The 20,603-nt window shown below is 40.0% G+C and overlaps 3 protein-coding genes across 5 annotated transcripts; all 3 read right to left on the bottom strand.

Moving 5' to 3' along the window:
• Positions 1–281: 281 nt before the first annotated feature.
• LOC122047767 (PHD finger protein ALFIN-LIKE 1-like) lies at positions 282–3,486 on the bottom strand. 2 transcript variants are annotated; one of them, XM_042609236.1, is made up of 5 exons: positions 3,236–3,486; positions 3,107–3,139; positions 2,804–3,026; positions 879–999; positions 282–801 (listed from the first exon to the last, which is right to left on the bottom strand). In XM_042609236.1, exons 1-5 carry the CDS (start codon positions 3,333–3,335, stop codon positions 547–549), a joined length of 732 nt encoding a protein of 243 aa, XP_042465170.1. In that variant the 5' UTR covers positions 3,336–3,486; the 3' UTR covers positions 282–546. The 2 variants fall into 2 exon arrangements, with proteins under 2 accessions (XP_042465170.1, XP_042465171.1); XM_042609237.1 differs by having other exon boundaries at positions 282–783.
• A 48-nt stretch (positions 3,487–3,534) lies between these two features.
• LOC122047766 (phosphoinositide phospholipase C 2-like) lies at positions 3,535–6,382 on the bottom strand. Of its 2 annotated transcripts, none has more exons than XM_042609235.1 (8): positions 5,751–6,382; positions 5,452–5,648; positions 5,241–5,376; positions 4,912–5,142; positions 4,617–4,828; positions 4,410–4,527; positions 4,172–4,324; positions 3,535–3,983 (listed from the first exon to the last, which is right to left on the bottom strand). In XM_042609235.1, exons 1-8 carry the CDS (start codon positions 6,111–6,113, stop codon positions 3,678–3,680), a joined length of 1,716 nt encoding a protein of 571 aa, XP_042465169.1. In that variant the 5' UTR covers positions 6,114–6,382; the 3' UTR covers positions 3,535–3,677. The 2 variants fall into 2 exon arrangements, with proteins under 2 accessions (XP_042465169.1, XP_042465168.1); XM_042609234.1 differs by having other exon boundaries at positions 4,085–4,324; positions 5,751–6,381.
• Positions 6,383–14,975: 8,593 nt separating this feature from the next.
• On the bottom strand, positions 14,976–17,704 carry LOC122047765 (tetraspanin-3-like). Its single transcript, XM_042609233.1, has 2 exons — positions 17,081–17,704; positions 14,976–15,687 (listed from the first exon to the last, which is right to left on the bottom strand). The coding sequence occupies exons 1-2, from the start codon at positions 17,612–17,614 to the stop codon at positions 15,346–15,348; spliced, it is 876 nt and encodes a 291-aa protein (XP_042465167.1). The 5' UTR covers positions 17,615–17,704; the 3' UTR covers positions 14,976–15,345.
• Positions 17,705–20,603: the final 2,899 nt, after the last annotated feature.

Raw genomic sequence — 20,603 nt, 5'->3', positions numbered from 1 at the left:
GAATTGACATGAAGACAATACGACAACCAATTTAATTTGATGACATGGAGGTCAATTAGTTGCACGTATGTACGTGCAGAACACTTCAAAATTCGTTAACATTTTTTATTTGAACATGAATAAAACAAGAATAAGAAAAAGAAGGAAGAAAGAAGAAAAAAGAAAAAAGAAGCAGCACAACAATCAGTCTATTCGGTCCATTAATGTTTAGTTCAAAGAATTCACAGCGATGCACAAGCATACTATTAAATAAGCAAAGTAGAGAGCAGTTTGAACATGAATCCATGAAGTTGCACGAGCAGCATGCCATTGATACAATTCAATGAAGTTACAGAAGTAGATTCAACAATTAAACACATTTGTGACTTGTTAAACTAATATTGGAGAGGAGCCGTATGGTTGCTTAAATCACTCTTTGAACATTAGGATTCTGTTTCACATGAAAGCACTTTCGATATGCCCTATAGCTACTTGGTAAATAACAGTTAACAAGAAAGTATGCCTCCACTTACTTCCTTTGCATTGGGGGATACTGGCACCAAGTTCTTATTGCCTGCCTTTCTTTGAACTACAACTGGGGCACTTGTACTGCTTTATGCCCTCAGCTTTTGCGGGAGTAATCTTCACACATTTTCCATGGAACCATCTTTCACAGACATCACAGGCAATCCAAAATTCATCTGCATTGTAGCTTCCGCCACAAGTTCCACAAAGGGTTTCGCTATGTTCATCGTCATCATCTTCACCGTATCCCTCATCAGCTGGCTTCGGGTTGCTTTTTATCTGTCCATCACCAGTTCGCTGTAAAGTAAATAGTTACTGGACAACATACTAGAGTAAAGGGAAATTAAAGAGATCGGTTTTTAACTTATTATTACCTTGTTTGAGACTTTCAATTTATTTGCAATGTCCAGACCAGACTTTTCTTTTGATCGTCTTCTATCTGAAACAACTTCAAACACAGTTGGAAGTTCATTGATCATGCTAAACAAGCGTTTCCTGTCGGAATGAAGGAGGAGAACAGAAGGTTTGAAAAATGCGTTAGACGTCAGATGGTAGTGAACTTTCAGTCAATGAGCCAATGTTTCCTTCTACAGCAAAATTGTTAATTCCTCAATTAACTATAAGAGAAACCTGTCTCACTCACACTTTGAAAGCCAACTAATTTTATGGTTTGTTTACCTTTCTGGAAACCAAGAAATGCATTTGTAGCTCACGATATGGTATAATTAAAGTGGCCAAAGAAAAAAATATCAGCTTTTGAAACCAAAAAAATAAATAATTAAAAAATATTCCAATATGTTGGAATTCATAAATGACCATATCGACGAGGAAACAAACAAATCAAACTAATCGGTATTCAAATTTATTAAATTTAAGCTTAACAATCAAGCATGAACAGAATTAGCTGAAACACAAAGTAGCACATAGCCAAGACAAACAGGGGCAGTTTTGAGTTCAGTTATGCACACAACCAAATGTTCGCAGTAGTTAAATCGGTCTAATCAGAATTATCACATTGATCAGCCCATATCTTAAAAAGCTTACATTTTTCCCATCCACAAGACTAGAGATGTCAAAACAAGACACAACCCAATGGTGTGTCTCAGTCCAACCTAACCTGAAACATGGCATGTGGAAAGAAGCCCTCACAACAAAAGGATGGATAACTGTTTATTGAATAAATTAATTTTATAAAATACTTCATAAATATGAGACAAAATATTAGCTGGCTCCAACAACAGATAGAAATGGTTCAGACATATTCAAGGACAAGAAATACATTTTATAGCTTAAAGCGTAAAAGAGTTGAATGTTTAAGGGTAAAGGGAAGCCACTAATGACAAAAGTCACTCAATTAACATGACATGACACAGATTGTCAGCTCTACATGAGAGTCAACACACAGAGATAATCATGCCCAATATTCATGCACTGTGCTTGAACATGAGTAACTCTCCTTAAATTGCTACACTAGTAGTGGGCAGTAGCAAGATGAGAATATCTTGTGTGGTTAGCAAAATCTTAAAAAAAAATACAGGTTCAATAAATTAAAGAATTAAAACAATATGCGGAACTTCCACCTAAGAGTAGTTTAGATAGTCAAGTAGGCTACTTCAAAGAAGTAAATAAGTATCATGATCTCAATTTCTTTTAGCTTTATTCAAGATTATAAATCAACAATCTTATAGAATAAGATATGTCAAAGTTGTGCAAGTGACCAAAATGGAAGTTTGAGAAAGTATCAAGAACTGAATCTAGAACACAAGGAAATAAGAAATTACTAACATAAAGGTAAAATATATGGTAACTAAAACATATTACTATCTTTCCCATTCTTTAATGCATCATTTTAGTATGAAACAAGAATTCACATGCATAATTGCACAAGTAGTTGGAATGTGTCATGCATATATCTCATATCTGTCTATGAAAAAAACATGTTAACTTACTAGGGTGGTATTTTGGGTCAAAATTCTTTGTATGCTCCACTGCGTACAAACATGTGAATATTCACCCAATGTGAGAACTTACTATATTAACTGACTATTATGACCCACAAAATCTATCTATGCAAAAGTTAACAAAAATAGTGATTTCCTTTGGCACTATCCCTGCTCATTAATATCTTTACTGTAAAGAGTCTTTATTGCTCTAATCAAATAAACCGCAGGAACAAGCCAACATATGGAAAACACATCTAGAGCAATGCTTGTAAATCTTGCAGATTCCTTAAACGTCTCTTCCTACTAACCAGAATCAGAACAAGAGCAGGAGAAATAGCTCCTAATTCAGCCCATACCTCTCATTCCGGTTGAGGCGTGCCCCAAGGTAGAACGCGACGGACAAGAGCCACGAGTCACTGTGCATGGCAATGAGCGAGAGCCAGTCTCTTCGGCTCATAACATCCCTCGCAAAGTTGATGCCAAGCGCCGGCTCCGGAAGCTCCGGCGGCACCTCCTCCGCCGGCAAATTCACCTCCCACATGTCGTTGGAGTGTCCGTAGAGGCAAAGATTCTCCTTATCTGCATCCACCCACAAACGCGGTAAAAAAAAACACCCGAACCCAGCCGGATCCACACATAAACACCCAAGGATTACACACCGGGATCGCACTGGGCGTAGAACTCGTCGACATCTGCGAAACCGACAAAGGCAGAAAAAATTTAAGCAAGTAAAGCAAGAGGAAGACAAAAAAAAAAAAAAGATCCAGAGGGAGAAAGAGGGACCGAACCGTGGGTGAGGGCGCGGACGATGCCGGCGCGGCGGCCGCTGTAGTCCTTGAAGATCTCCTCGACGGTGCGGGGGGCGGAGGAGATGGAGCCGAGTTCCATGAAAGCGAGACCAAATATTGGATCCGAGGGCTGGCGAACAAGAAGCTCTCCCGATCGGAGGAAGATGAAGAAGATGATTGGAAGGAGGAGGAGCAGCAGCGAAGAGTGGAGTCGAATGGAACGCAAGATAGGGAAGGCTGTCGCCACTTTTGACGATAATTATGATACAATATATTATTTATTTTATTTTATTGTCGTTTTTTTTTTTTTTTTTAAGAAGAAGAAGTTTCCTTTTGCGGAAGTGAAATTGACTTGAATTGAATTCCACTTTTAAGTCCGTGACATCCGTCTAGTTAGAACCGGCCCGGCCCGGCCCATTAGGCCTACATTAACTTTAGGATCTCAAGCCACATCAATGATGTCAAAGCGCATCAATAGCTTGACCGACGGGAGAGTCTCTCCCTCATGATCGCAAAGCTTCACTGACCGGATTCCAGTCCGCAACTCCCACACCGGCAAGCAAGTCTGGCCGGCGAAGTCGTCGGGATCCGACAAGTCATGCTCGTAAACCTCGATCCGGAGCAATGCGAGCTCGGGAACCCTCAACCGGAACTCAAACCCTTCATCCCAAACCGGCGTCCAGTCATCCTCGATTGCATGTGTTTCCTCCATTTTTACTGTATCAGCTTCCACACCAGCTATCCCAACCTACACCAATTCCTCGATCATCCAATTCTTGTAATTAACATCGCAAATACGTTCAAATTAATAATTAGCTAATTGCTGCTTATATATCCATGATTAATTACCCTTGTATAAAAATCTGGAGGAGAATAAGGATCAAAGTGATGCTTGTCGAAATCAAATCGCCAGCCATCTCCAGTATACACTCTCACCTTGAGAATCTTCTTCACTTTCAGTTCAGCTTTGGGATCAAAGACGTCATTTGGATCATCATTCTTCAACAATCTATCTGGTTTTTTCACGTACCCACAGCCTCCGTTTGCTCTGAACATGCCCTGCATCAACCATAATGCTTTGCCATGCCCCTGTATACATCAGAAACTTCATCAACAATTGAAACAGCTATCTTTCTACAGTCGGTTGCGGCTCGACCATAACATATTTGTATACCTGCATGTTTAGTGCAACCATCTGAGCACCATGCGCCCAAGCAAGCAATGGTTTGTAGTTGGAAGAAGTAACTCGAGTGCCCTTGGGATATATCCGCAGCAAGTTCTTTTGAGTAAACCTGAAAGATCATCTTATAATTTTCTTTGTTTGTTTCTTGTTTGCAGAATAAGATTTACAGTAAGCCAACAAAGATGCATTTTGTAGTACCTCACGAGTTCAGTTGCATGGGAGTCAGTAGCTTTCTCCAATGCCAGCTCACTTAAACTGAGACGACTCACACTGTGAGGATCAATCTTGAGAGCGGCCCCTAAATCACTCTTCAGTTTCTTTGCTGCAATTCCAATCAGACTCTTGTATTCAGGCGCTACTATCTGATCCTCTTCTTCACGATCAAGCTGGTCACTTACTTGTTGCTGAATCTGTCAGTGAACAAGTTATATCAGACACAAATTTCTTTGTGTGTGTGTGTGTGTGCGTGCGTTTTTTTTTGCAGATTACTGACATCAGTAGGTTTGTCTTCATGATCTGAAAGCTCTCCACTCCATGGTTTCACTTCGCCTCCCTTTTGCTCTTCGTCTTCTTCCTTGGACACCTTGGATGATGATTCAAGGTACTCTTTTGGTGGTTTAGTGGAGATTATGATTCTCCTTTTTAATGCTTCTGGAGAAGGAAAATTTTCTAGCGACTTGGAGTCTGAAGTAAACAGCATGGCTCCAAAAGTCTCCGTCAGCATCTGAATAAATATACAGGGAATAACAGAGTGATCAAAATGGCATGTAAACGTATATCAGAATCAAAGAATCGCAACACTTTGCTAATTTTTTAATGTACCCGAGCTACTACAGCTTGAAGCTCCGCAGTTAAATGGTCTTCAAAAGTGATTATGACTGGATATTCAGATGCTACAAAGGCAAATTTCTTAATGGAGGTCAAGCATTTGATGAGTTTCACTGGCTGAGTCAATGTACTGCAAAGTTAATGATATCGATCAGACAGACAGGAATTTATATTTCAGAGAGAGGAGTAGATTGAGTAAATGTACCCTCCGTGAAGAACATCAATATCAGTGTGTGTTTTATTAGGCCAGAGATCAAGTTCAATGACTCTCACTCCATTTTTTAATGCCTTTATGACTGGTTCATCACTGCAGAGGCTGCTGATCTGATTGCCTGTTAAATAGGAGTTGTGGCCAGTGTATATGAAATAGTGAGCCAGTGGAGCAGTCATGTCTTGGGAAACCTGGAGCAATTTAAAGAAGTGCTTGCAAATCGGAGAGGATTCAATAAATAAATGAATATTGAAGTATTAATTTGATTAATCTAATCTAATCTGCATGCGTACTCCGTCGGGACGATGAGCGGCGTTGTCGTCGGAGAAGAGGAAGCCGTAGAAGGCGTCGAGGGAGAGGCCCTTCTTCTTCTGGAACACCTTCAGGGGCTTCGCTTCCCTGGCGTCGTCGATGATGGCCTGCGCTGTGCCGGAGTCTGTGGGCTCCCCTTGCACCTCCGCCAGGAACTCGGCCAGCTCTCGGACCCCCATCACACCGCCAGCGTCCGCGTACTCCTCGAACTCCTTCCTGATCGCCTCCGGCGGATCGGTCGACACCGGCCTGAACCGGCGCCGGAAGAAGCAACACACCCTGTACTCGTGCCACGCCGACCGGCGCCGCCGGCGCCGCCGGAAACAGGTGCAGAATCGAAACATGAATGACTGATATTCTGATAAATTATCGTAGATATATATATAACAGAGAAAGCTACTAAATATATATATATAGACAAATGGTTGCGGCCTGTGGGATTATCTATAGAGCTACAAGTAATATTCTTAGAAGGTAATGAGGAACTGATTGGAATGATGCAAAGCTTTGCTCCATTGGGGTGGAGACGAATGAATACGATGCCTTGCTCTGACTTGGCAATGAGGGTTTGTCACCTTCTGTTCATGAGATCGATATTCGATCCACATACTGATAATTAACATATAATTCGTGTCCACAAACTAATTATCATATGAAACAATTTGATGACATTGTTTCTAGTTTGCAATAATTGAAGCAATCCTACAAGAGAACAGATTGATAGAAAAGCTATATATCTTCCATTATTTCCTACTTTACGGTGGTGCCTTTCAATTCAGGGCTTTGAAATTGAACCTACAGCTTTAACAAAGTTGATTTCCCACGCACAAGTCCATTGTAAGGCATATATGGCAGTAGAAAACATACGTAAACATCTACTAGTGTTGATGGAAATAAAGGTGCAAGAAGAAGAAGTTGTAGGTATAGGACAAAGATGTAACCATTGCCAGGGGCCCACTGCTGTCTCCAAGCTTCATAAATCTTATAGTACATGTCCCGGGGTTACGGTGAGATGATAAATAATGAGATCGACTCTATAGATTCACAGATTTCAGAATTATAACTAGATAGATTAGCATTAGTTGATTCCGAATTAACTAAGTCCGCCCAGCACGTTATATATTTCATTGAATTTTAAATTTTTATTAAATAATCTTTATTATTTATGAAATTATTAAATTAATTTATCGATATTGTTAGTAGATAGAGATAGTTAGTCCTCAAGCGCGGTGTGAGATCATGCTCGAGCTTCTCACGGATGAACTCACAATCTACAACTACTAATTTTTGGCGTCGATGTAAAGATATGTCGATGTGGAGGATACGTCGATCCGGTCGTGGTAGTGCAGAGGTAGCCATATTGACGACCACACCCTCAAGAGCGACGAGGGTTTTTCCATGAATGATGACAAGGAAAGGGCATGAAGATCAGTAAGTGAGGCGGAGGGGGGAGACAATATCGTCGGGGGAGGACGGACGAGCGACAATGGGAGGAGCGAGATGAGTGACGCTACTAAAGTTGGAAGAGAATTAAAGCGTCGTCTTGAAGTCGAAGGCAAGGATGGTGGAAGTTAGGGTTGTCGTCCATGGTTGGAACTGACCGGTAGCTAAGGAACGTCCCTAGTGCCTTGTCAACCCGTCCTAAAATCAACATGGAGGAGGTAAATTATGATGACTGAGAAGACAAGTGACAGGCGAGGGGAGTTTACACAGGGTACAGGGATTTATGCCCCACCAATCCTGAGAATCGATTCCAAGATCTTATGTGACAATTAACCTGCCACTTACTAACTCAGTTAAGTATGTGGAAACAATAAATAGACAACGTGACATCATGTTATTACGGAGGATAGGGATACAATCAATTTCGACATCACATCTAGAATTTATCTGTAAATTATTTTTTATTAATTAATAAAAATAATAATTGAGAAATAACAGAATCAACATACTTGGTATTTAGGTTAGGGAATAATTTTTTTCCACCTAGACAAAGACAAGTACGGGGCCATGTTTTTCGATTTTTCTTCGGAATTAGTCCGATTATAAAAATTAGATACATATTAAAAAAATTAATAATAAATATTGTTTATCAAGCAAGATCTCCTAGACATGTTTAAGGGTTTCGTCGGTGGGAAGTTTTTATGCGACGGGATCAGTCCGTTTCAGATTCTTATCTGATTCAATTAATTAATTATTTTTTTTAGAATTTTGTCCAACAAAATGGTAAAATTGACGATCACGCGTCGAACACGTGGAAGAGCATCCATTTTTGAACTCGCCCAACCGGCGCCGACATTCTAGAAGAGACAGATCGAATCGTCAACAGCTTCCTTCCTCCTCCTCCCGCTAGTCGGCGACCACCGATCGCACCGGCCCATACTCTGAGATGGATGGAGGAGGCCGAGTCGCGCACCTACGCCATGAGCGCTGCCTTCGAGATCTAGGATTCCCACAGACGGCCTTCCAGCAGTTCCAGTACGCGTTCTTCTTCGCCTTCTACTTCAGAGTATTCCTTTACCTCCTCAACGGTGCCCGATGGCCTTCCTCACCCTATGCTCCCGCGTGTACCTCGGGTGCCCTACTGTCGCCGCTTTATCTCTCAGATCTATTCAAGATTTAATCTGTGCTTGTTTTCTGGGTTAGGTAATCGCTAGCTCGACTCTCAGAATGGTACTCGGTGACGGATGGTTCTGGATAGTAAATACGATACCCGTGTATTACTTTCCAGCGATAGAGGAGAGCGGGATTCTTCTATGCGATAGCTGTAAGGAAGAAATTGGCCAAAAATTCTGTAAGTTATTGGACATACTTTTCTGCTTTATTTTTTTCTCTCTAATAACCATTTTGTAGACGTTTATGTCTTTCTAGGGCATATTCTAGCATCCTGTTGCCCTTTTTTTGTTGAATGATAATTGTCGCCCTCTTTGCAACTAAAATTCGAGTACATTATCCATTCATGTGTTATCCTTCAGCTGATATATACTTGGGCAACTATTTTCCCCTCAAATTTTAAACTTTTAAGAGAGAAGTCATTTGTAAACATGCCCTAAAACAACCTTATTTAGTAGTAATCCTCAAATGTATCTTCTTGACATGAAGTAGGGCTTCACACTAGATATGTCCCAAAATCAGCCCCTACTTGTTGGTTTGTGTAGTCTATTGGTCAAGATTCATAAAAATTGCCAGTTGCACAATCTTTTAGTTGTTGTCTCAAACTAGGTCCATTTAGAGTACAAACCTAGATATTTGGAGAATCTTAATACAACTGAGGTAGCTCCAAACTCAAATATCCTAGTTGACTCTGGAATTATTCATTTTATTTTGATACATAAATGTTCTTCATCTTTAACAAATATTTCCCATCATGTCATCATCACTTACTAATCAAACTAAAATCACTTATGTACGCTTCGTCTCTCTAAACATGCCAACTTAAAAGATTCTAAAGACATCATTTGCTTGTGGTTCGTGTGCAATTGAGTTGAAGTTCCTTAGTGTTGTGGTTCTGAATTTTGTCGCAGAGATAATTTGAAGCAGCAAGAACGAACGCTTTCTAGCGTTGTTAATTAGTCCAAGTTCTCACTTCTATGATCACAACTTTTAGTGATGTTTGGTTCTTAGTTGATCAATTAACTAATATATGAGGATTTATTCTCTTTTCACGAAGTCATGCTTGTCTGACTGGTCTAAACTTTTGAAGGAATTGTGCATCTGATAATTTTTTCTTCACCTTTTGCCACAGGTTATTAGTTGCGCAACATAGAGTTTGACTTAGAAGTTAACAAGAGGAGATGCATGCATGAAGCAAAATGTCCAACGGCACACAGGTATCTTAAAAGATTATCTGGATCCTGATTTTCTAACCTCTGCTAGTTGTATAATGACTTCATGATGGTTTAGACGAGATATTTTCTTATACTTATTAAGACATTGTCTTCCACTCGATGAGGACTTAATTTGAAATTTTACTAGGATAATTTGTATTTTAAGATACCACTCTTACATATCATTGACTGCATTGGTTGGCAAATGATTCTCATTGTGAGAAATAGAGAATCACAGAGCAGCCATATCCAAAATAAGTTGGATAGGCATTTTTTTCAGGATAGTTTTTGCCGCGAGGCCAAGTTCACTCGCACCATGCATGGCCTGCTCAATAGGATGACCAAACCATTTTTACCTCTCCATTCAGCCTCTTTTCATAGGCCTATCATTTTGCAGTTCTCAGCATGAAGCCTGCACTTTGTATTTTGAGCATATGATTTTTTAGGGATAGGATTCCTTGAGAATCCTTGTCTATTCATTTTACTTAGTGCAGATGATAGTTGGTGAATTGAATACCCTGTTATTTGCAAGTCCTACCGTCTCTCCAATGAGTGTTCATAGATTCCCTGTTGGCCCATTTTTCTGCATCTGTCATGACTCATGCTAATTCCACCTTTCACTGCCCTTCCTGTACATGTCTATACCATCAATTGTTTCTCTCTTTTGTTTTTCCTGCAACTTTTGATGGAGGCCTCTCTTATAGCATCTTGTAATTCGGTAGGACGGCTCGAGAGTCTGGAATATAGGCGCTCGCTTATAACTCGGTTGGACGGCTCGAGAGTCTATACTATAGGCGTAAGAGCATGCTTACTTATAATTCACCCAGACAACTCGAGAGCCTGGGACATTGGCACGAGAGCCTGCTCGCTAATTATTTGGTCGGACGACTTGGGAGTCTGGAATATGTTGGTCCCTTGGCGACCAGCTAGACGGGGGTGAATTACTTGCACAATAAAAACAAACAAAATCCTTTCTCGAACTTTACAGGCTTGATTAGTCTAACACTTTCATACACAAAAAAAAAACTAAAAAAGAAGAGGCACAAAAGGGTTACTTGGTTTGCAATCAGGAGATTGCTATTCTAAGGAAGTTGAAATTCACTAAATAATCTCCTTCAGGTGGAGAAGCCTCTTACATCAGTTGAAGCACTCAATTACAGAACAAAACTAAAGAGAAATCAATTACAAGTGTTGTTCTGACCTTTTGGGACTAGGGCTTTATTTATAGCCCTGGTCGGGGCGCATGAAAGGGTTCCAGACACCTGGAGGGGGATAAACTTTTATCCATGTCGCAACAGGACGTGCCCTGTTGCATTTGGATAATTTTTCTGGTCTGGGTGGACCAGTTCCGAGCGCTTGGACCGTGCTGAACCCGTATCAACGATGATGCCGAAACAAGGCGCCCCTGGGCAGTCCCAGGGGTCCAGGCACCCGGACCAAAAAGTCAACATTTTGTTGATTTTTCGATCTCGGTCTTCCGCTCCGGTTCTGCTCGCATTTGTCCAAGTCTTCTGCATCGATTTTCACCTGCTTGGGTAATTTCGGTCATCCGGAATAGGGCTCACCTGAACTCATTTTCCGACCTTCTCGAAAAACCTTCCACTCCAGCTCCTCGTCCCTCGGAAACGTCGCACGCCTCCTTCTTGTTCGCCCGCAATCTTCTGCAGCACCTCGTCCCTCGGATGCACCGAGCCTGTCGACTCTCTCCCATGCTATCATTCTCGCTAGTTGCATCTTTCGCTCGACTTCTTGTGCTCCTAAGTTCCTACACACTTAAACACAAGGGTTAAACCACAACAAGACCTAACCTGACTTGGTTGATCACATCAAAACTATCTTGGGGTACCAGCAATCTCCCCCTTTTTGATGTGAGCAATCCGAAGTAAAATTAGGGTAAATTACAAACAAATAACAGTTATAAATATTTGCAAGTACAAAAATTATAAAAAAATTATACTACCCTCCCCCTAGACTTAATCTTCACTACTCCCCCTTTGATCACTTTAAAATGGGGTACTTTAAAATGTTACTTGGAAAGTCTAAATTGAAAAGTCTAAGGGAACACTCAAAAAAAAAAAAAATTTGGATCTATAAAGTTTTTTTAAAAAAAAATTGAAAAAATTTGGATAGAGAGAAATGACTCTCAAGATAATTTCTAAATTCAAAAGTATGAAAAAAATATTGAGTAATAATGCATTAGAAAAAATTTGAAAAATTTCCTTTAATAGAGAATATGATATATTTCAGAGAAAAATAAGTTTTACTAAATAATTAAAAAAATTTAACATTCAGAACAATTTTAAATTTTTCCTATAGATAAGTGATAAAGTTATCTTTCTCAAAAAATTAACTTCTAATTAATTTTTAACAGAAATTTTGATAAACACTTGAAAGCATTAGTTAATAATTAAATGTTTCACAGTTAGGAATTAAACATTTATTTCAGTAATTGACTTCCAGGCTGTGGCGAGACACTAGGCCTTCTTGATTATTGGAACAACAACCACTTCTAGACAAAATCTTTTAATGAAAGTAAATATTTAATTTTCTCTCTGAAAGTTAAAAAAAAAAAAATTAATCTAAATATGATTTTGGAACCCAAAATAGATTTCTTCCTACATCATTATTTAATAATTTCTTAGGAATATATTTATACGATATTTTCTTAATTTGAACCTTATGGTATTTAAAATACTAATTTAAACTATTATATCTTCTAACATTTTGAATATGTGAGTATGCATGATCTTTCAAATATTCTATTTCTATTTTTAATTTTTAATTTTTAATTTTTAATTTTTAATTTTATCAAGATTTTCTAGTCAACAAGATATAGTTAAGGTTGATTTTAACTCTTTATTTTCTTTTTCTACCTTATAGTAATTTTTTGATAATATTTTTATGAACTGAAATAACTTGTCAGGAGGAAAAGACCGTACCTGACTTGCCTTGTCGATCTCATAATCTGAAGTTTTTTCTGAAGTGTTGCTTTCTTCTGATGTCACTTTCTCTTGATCGATGCTCTCGATGCTCATTAGTCATTTCGGATGATCTTGCTTCGTCTTCATCTTCTTGGTGACTTGCCACTAGCGCAACTCCGACGAGCACTTCTATCTCTGATTCGGACGATGTTTCATCCCACGTCGCCTTTAGATTTCTATACTTGTCGGTTTGATCTGACTTTTTGTTCTTTTCCTTGGCCTTGTCCTTGCTCTTCAATTTTGGGTAATTATTTTTCACGTGCCCTTCTTTATTGCAGTGGTAGCATCTTACTTTTATTTTTCTTCTTGTACCTTGCATTTAGATTAAATTTTATAGTTTTAAATAACTTTTTAAATTTTCTTACCATGAGTATCATTTCGTCATCATCAAGAGAAGATTCAGAATCTCGTTCGTCCGTTTTTGCCTTTAAGGCAATGTTGTGCTTTGGCTCCTTTTTCAGATCTGCACATCTTGTTTCATGGACTCCAAATGTTGAAAATAATTCTTTTAAAGTACTTAATTCTAGATCATTAGATATATAATAAGTGTCTACTTAATTCTACTAATTCTTTTAAAGTGGTGCAGGAAGGTTTTGTGAAAATCTTTGAAGCGGCAAATGGACTCAACCGGGAGTTGACTGAATCATCTTTGTGTCAAGCCGGAAAGAGTGGTAAGGAACACTTGACACTTAATGTGATCCGTGTATTGATGAAGGATAATTGCATTTTAAAATTTAAGTAGATGATCTTCTGGGTCGGTCGCTTCTCCGTATTCTCCGATCATGCAAGGGCGGAAGTGACTCGGAATCTGTCCTCCAAAATTTCTTGAGAGAACGACATGCTTATTCGCTCTGGAGAACCATTAGGGGTCTGAGCCTTTCCCTTTCGCGGATCCTGAATGAGCGCGCCTCCAGAAGATGATACTTGAGTCTTTCCATCCGTCCTATATTGTCGAACGGTGCATGGAACAACGCCCTGTGATACGCAATCAGGGAGGGTGACATGGGTGGCAAGCTGATCGACTATCGGGCACTTGCATGCACCCTACTGGAGGAGAAGGAACTTGTTGGAATTCAGTCAGGGCTTCTCCTTGAGTCCCTCACTCGGTGTGAGGGCTTGTTATTGACGCAACCGGGTAGTGAGGCAGAGGACCCCCGATCGCTGCTTGTTGTTCTTGCACTAACTTTTACGCTTAGGCCGTTATTAGCAGCTCCAAGTTTTCTTGTGATAAGGTGACGGTGGTGAGTCATTCAGTCTCTTCCATCTTTGCGTTTTAGATTCAGGCGATGTTCTTACAGACGGTGCCAAATTTGATCCTGTTTGAAAACGGGGAAGATGGTGCACTGGCTATGGGGTGGTGTCGAGGTGGCTTTGATGTTGATCGTGTGAAGACTCTGAGTTGGAGTAAAGTGACACTGAGCGAACGTACGCAGCAAAGACAGGAACTGAGAGAAGGAAGTGTTAGTCATCGAGCCAGGGCACAGACACTCCGACACTCAATTCAGAATAGTAGCTGAGTGAAATGGAAAAGAAGATGAATAATAGTAACAACTGATGAACTGTGGTAGTGAAATCTCGCGTACCTGAGCCTGTCATGGTCAACGGAGAGGATCCCTTTTTTATACCATCTCTCATAATCTTCACATTAATGAGGCGGCAGAGAATGTCTGGTGTTAGAGTATGTTGGGTGATAAAGGATGTACGTTAGCTTCTCCATGGTTGGAAGAAGTTTTCGTTGCATGTATATGTTAGAGTAATGACATATTCCCAGACAAGTTATTATGATTCTTTGACAATGATGTTTTTAGAGAGAGTTCGACTGGCTCTGGGCTAACCGGCTATAGACTAGGAGTTATGCGTATGAGAAGTGAGGAGTTAGGCCCTGTAAGTCTAATTGGTGTTGAGGCGGGGCAGATATAAGTTGAGAGTCTTGTATTTAGAGAAGTGGAGAGTTGAACCCTGTAAGTCTGACCGACATTGGGGCCGGGTGGACGTATATTGGGGATTTGGCACCCGCTCGGATAATATGTCAGTCAGATTTTATGTCAAGTGTTCATCTTGTACTCGATCGCTATACTTAAATATAAAGTTCTATTCAGCCGAGTGATGTGCCTAGTGTGTTCGATCAACCTTTTGGTTTGATCGGCCAGAGCACTCAACGGTGATACTGGGCTTATTTCGACATGACATTGATACGATTTGAGAGTTGACTCCTTCTTGACTTGACTGTCATATCAGTTGATTTTCTTAACGTCGAACCTAATTTCAATTATAGAAATTATGATTTCGTAGTTGTTACAATACGAAATTAACTTAAAATTCATCCTTTAATCATTATAAAATTGTAGTTGTTATAACGTGTGGCTGATGTGTTCAAAAATTAAATGGAAAACTTAGGTGAGAGATAACCTTACTGCACAATGAGCAATTGATAATTATACACGGTTAAAGCGTAAAATTGGGAGCCATACAAATCAAAGAAAGACACTGTTTTTTTTTTTTTTTTAAAAAAAAGGACGCTGGCTGAATTTTACCTATTAACTAAAAGGTGTAGCAGTAAGCAGTGAATCATCCGATCTAGAGCTCGGATCACTAATCACTAGATTAAGATTATTAGATTCCTGAACCCACGCCGGAGGAGGAAGTTTAGAATGATCGACATGATCAGTTCTCTAATTTACTCGAGTTACAGCACTTATCCTTTCAGTAGTATCGTGAAGCAAACTGAATCACTCGAAAGGCTTTTCCTCCTTCAATTCGCTCATCTTCTAAAACTGGAACCTGCTGGGTCTCGACTTGGTCATCCTGTTCACCCCGAAGGCCTCGTTGTTATTGATCTTTCGTGCGTTCCTGTACGCGGCACATCCAATTACATAGGCGATGAGGAGGAGGATGAGCATGACAATGTTGATGACCGAGACCTTCCTCCAGCTGTGCCTGAGGCTCGCGAGCACACCCGCCTTGCACGAGTCGCACTGATAGCACAGCTGCTGCTGGTCGTTTGTCCACCGGACGCAGTCTGAATCGTCGACCGCCACCCCGGCCTGAGTCCAAAATGTCTCGTTCACATAATTGTAGCCACATGAGGTCGGTGGCTTGCAGCATCCAGACTACATAATGCATATAAATTTAAGACAAAAATATAAAAGGCACTCCAAATGTTATAATTATTATCAATATTGCCAAAAACTTTCATATGAGATCTATTGGCCAAGTTGATAAACAGAGGACCGGGTCGTTTTCCTCAGAATGATAGCCTGGAATCATCCAGTAGGATCTTATCCTTAGAGAAGAGGATTTAAGGAAGGATATAATATATTAGTGTCTGAAGGATCGAGTGGCTTTAAGGCAAGACATGTGATGCAGTTTAAGCAGCATGTTTAATAGATCCTCTGCCTATTAAACATTGGTTGTAAGATACGATTCAGAACTTAAATGCCAGGGTCCCACAGCTCATTTTGGATAAGGACTTGGTTCCTCAATCATGAAGGCAAGTATTATGGAGAAGATCTATTTCTTTTGATGCTCTTATGGCATTTTGCAAAAATCACTTTAGGCCCGGTTTATTTATTATTATTATTCCTCTAACTTTATTTAGAAACTAGACAAAAATACTAATCTCTGTTATTATACAATTACTTTCACTTTATTATTCTCAGAGTGTATTATAATAGCTATAAAGCTATAGTTATTATAACTATCTAGCCACTAAACTAAGTTCAAAAGTTTTTAAGTAGTATAACAGTTTCGATTTTATAATTATTATAGAGTGAATAATAATAGATAAATAGAGTTGAATTTACATTGTCAATTAAAATTGACTATGTACATTAAAATGAAATTTTTTCTAGATATATTTTGCATCTAAATAATCACATCATAAATAAAATTCTAAACATATAAGTGAAAAAAAAAACTATAATGAGAAAGTAGTTGAATCCATCAATTATGATTTCGTACCCATTATAATTTGTTCAATCAATTCAGAAATTAGACATGATATAACAATACTGATTAAAGATGATTTAGAAAGAAAAAAAAACTATTGATTTTTGCCAACAAACAAAATATGGGCGAAAACACTTGTAACTCTTTTGAGAGAATCTGAAACAGAAGAAGCAGAATCTGAAGAAAAGAAAGATAAAGGGAATAAAAAAAGACACTTTATTCTTAGCCTTTTTACCGTTTTCAAGTCTAAGTAAGATTGGGGATCAGATGGAAGAGTAGTACTAAAAGGACAAGAACGCACACTTCTTCGATAGATAGATGCTGAATAAAGTTGACATAACTGAAAGCTAAATCGAAGTTGCTAAAAATCATCGAAAGTTGAGATTTTGAAGAAAAATTTAATCTCCGAAGGCAATTTTCTCGCAGAAATCTTGTTCGATCGTCGCATAAAGTTGACATTTTTGCGTCTGAAAATTCAATTTGCAAGTTTTTTTTTTGCAGTTCGATCAAGAAGGCGATCAAGGAAGAGATCGAGAAGGGGATGCGAGCACTGACCTCGATCGAAGTGAGTTGCCTCTGGTAGAACATATCGGCGGACTCCGGAACAGACACGCCGGTGGTCGGGTCGCGGTCGTACCGCGCCATGCCGGAGCACGCGCGGCCCTCGCGGAGGCAGGAGCTGATCTTTTCCCAGTACCTAGGATCGTCGACGCGGTCCCTGAGCCAGCCGGAGTAGTCGGAGAGCTGGTACTCGAGGTAGCCGCGTCCGACGACAGCCTGGCCGCGGCCGCGGTCGGTGACCGCGAAGGCGAAGATGATGAAGCCCAGGAGCGCGGCGACGACGAAGAACATAGCGAAGAGGTAAGCCTGGAGGAGCCAGGAAAGGCGGTAGCAGGCGCCGGCGAAGCCCATGAGGGAGATGACCATGACGGTGACGGCGATGATGATGATGGGCCACTGGAGGAAGCGGAGGCAGTCGGTGTTGTTGGCCCGTGCGCCGAGCCAGATCCCGCCGGCGAGGATGGGGATGGAGACGAGGAAAGCGACGAAATTGGAGGCGCCGAGGAGGCTGGTGCTGCCCCGTATCATCTTCGTCTCTGCTGGCTCAATTTGCAGTGCCACTGACACAAGCAAGCGCTCTGCTTCTCCTGGTTTTATGGGGGAAAAAAACAAGGTGGAGTCTTTACGCCAACCACTTTTTTGCCTTCGGCCATCTTTCCGTGTCTTTTACTCTCTTTTGCATTGCAATTGCAATTTGCAATTTGCAATTTGCAATTTGCAATTTGTAATGTGTAATTGCAATTTACAATTTGCAAAGAAAGAGCGATTATAAAAATAAAGATAAATATAAGTTGGTGAAATAAGTTTGTCAATAAGGCTAATTAAAACACACACACTGACACACATACGAAGAGTGATTAGAGGCATACGAATTGAAGAAAGCTAGGGCGATAATAAATTTAGTCATTGTCATTCTTAATCACTGATATCACCACTTCATTAAGGACCCCTGGGCCATGCGGCACTGTAGAATGGATTTTTTATATAGAATCCAACTGTCAAAAACAAAAAGTATTATCTTATTCCCCATAAGTGATTAAGATGAGATCGCCGAATACAGACAACAAACATATTTTATATATATATATATAGTGTATTATAAATATAGTATTTACTAAAAAGTGTATGATAATTTTATTTATATCAAAGGATGTAGGTAAAAAAAATTAAAATTCTCCCACTAACCAAACTTCTCTTTTCAAATATCATTTTTTTAACATCCAAACCATATTTTAAATTAAAAATCATTTTATAATTCAGATGCACGTCTTCTCATCCTCTTTCTCCCTCTATCCCTTTGTCTGGTCATATAAACATGAAACGATTATGAACATTCTCTGTTTACCATACCTTCTCGTGTTGTTTGACGGGATTACAAAAGACTATTTAGGGTTTAGGGATATTGTCGTAAGAGTTTCAAGAGAAGAGTTCAAATGACAACAACGGTTAAGAATATCGACGTTGAAAGACAAACTTCTAGCAAGAGTGAATTAGTAGAAGAATACAGTTAAAGATTAGCGATGTATGTATAAATTTACTACTGTAAAATAGGTTTGTGATGTGAAAAAAATTACAGTTTGGTAGCTGATCCTGTCCAAGAGTCAAGGCTTTGGATGCTGGGAGACGTGACGCTTTTGTTGACTGTTGGTGAACTCCGAGCCAAAGACCTGCAACCACAGCAGCGTCTGTGCCGAGACAGAGAAGGGTTCCCCGACGATGGCCCTCGCTCAAGTTAGTCTCCGACGATGTATAAGCGAGGAAACAGTGAAGCAAAGTAACAGTAGCTATAGTAAAAAATGTATCTACCTCTGTTGAAGCTTGGGGCCCTTTATATAGGGCTCCGAAGGCTCTCATGCACGATCCTCGAGGCGCACACATTTCTCAAAGATTACTTTGAAAAGACATGTCAAGAAAGCACTCCTGACACCATACCTCAATGACCCGAGCATATCTCTGATATGACAGTGGAACCTTCCGGCGCACGATCCTTTACTGTCCATGCCGCCAACCATGTCGCCTGTCAGTGGCGCGAGTTCTCACGAGGATATCAGTTGATTCTCCTTTTGTCTGTTAGTAGGCCGAGCGGGATAGCCATTCAGCAAGCCCTTAACCGTTCAAGTGATCTAACCCTTTGGCCGAGCGGAGTGACCGCTCGGCCAACATTCCACTGTCAGAGCTCCGTTGTCGTGTTGTGATCCTTTTTAACTGGTTCCGAGGTTCAATGTAAGTCCGAGTGAGCTGGCCGCTCAACGTATGTCTTGTTTTGAGCGTCGGAAGTTCGGTGCCTGGCCAAGCTGTGGTGATATCTGATCGGTACTTCTTTGTCCCGGTCAGGCGAGTGAGTTGTCTGACCAGCAAGCGACACATGGGCGTCGACCGCCTAGACTTTGACTTCCATCGTGACCATGACCCTTTGAGGGATGGGCCCTTATCACCGGATCAGTAGCAAAGGGTGATGACAAAAATTGAATTTATGGTTTCATTCGATATGTGGGGAATAAATATTCAACAACACTTGTAATATGATGTACTCCAATACTTAATCAGTTTTTACAAGGTGCTTCACCGTGATACTAGATTTTGGCTAAACCTTGCTCATGGATGTTAGGTTGAAATGGTAGGTATTAGCACGTTGGGCCTGATATGTGATCATATCAGGCCCACCTTCTTCTTTGATCAAAATTTTGATTTGATATCATATCTACCTTCTCCTCACTCAACCCTTTATAATGATTGGGAGTTTGCATAAATCCAATTACCCTAGGTCCATCATTGTGTTTTGACCAAAACCTACTTATGGACCTAAACTTGTTTGATTACACTCATTTAACATGTTGTTAGTTTCTATGGTTGTAAGGAGTTAAATTGTGTTATCCATTGCTTATTTATGCCTCTTAGTGGTGGTTCAACGTTACAAGAAATTTCTACTTCAATGCAGGCCTGATATAGGATGATATCAAGCCTAAGTTGGGCCTGATATCATCCCATATCAGGCCTAACATGGGGTTATGCACTTATGACAGTTGTTTACTTGCTAAACAGAGTCCCGCCAAAGGCAATCTCAACTACTCCATATGAGGTATAGACTAGTTAAAAACCCTTCATATCTTATTTGAAGATATGAGGATGTCCTGCCTACGTGAAGAGGACTATATCAGACAAGTTGGACGCTAAGTCTGATAAGTGTTTATTTATTAGATACCCTAAGAAAACTAAGGGTTATCAATTCTATCACCCCTTAGAACAAAAAGAGTTTGTTTCAAGGCATGCTACCTTCCTAGATAAAGAGTTTTTCTTATAGAAAGCAAGTAGGAGTATGGTTGAACTTAATGAAATTCAAGAGATTCCAATAAATACTAACGAGATGCCTAGTCAATAATCACAATCAATTATGACACAACTTCCTCGTAGATCAGGTAGGACACATAATATTCCTGAGAGATATGGATCTCTTGTAAGAGAATCAAATGACATGTTACTCATTGAGGATGAGGAACCTGCTGATTACAAAAAGACT

The sequence above is a fragment of the Zingiber officinale genome, chromosome 2B (assembly GCF_018446385.1).
Source record: "Zingiber officinale cultivar Zhangliang chromosome 2B, Zo_v1.1, whole genome shotgun sequence".
In the NCBI taxonomy this organism is placed as follows: domain Eukaryota; kingdom Viridiplantae; phylum Streptophyta; class Magnoliopsida; order Zingiberales; family Zingiberaceae; genus Zingiber; species Zingiber officinale.
This window is presented reverse-complemented; position numbering and strand designations above follow the sequence as displayed.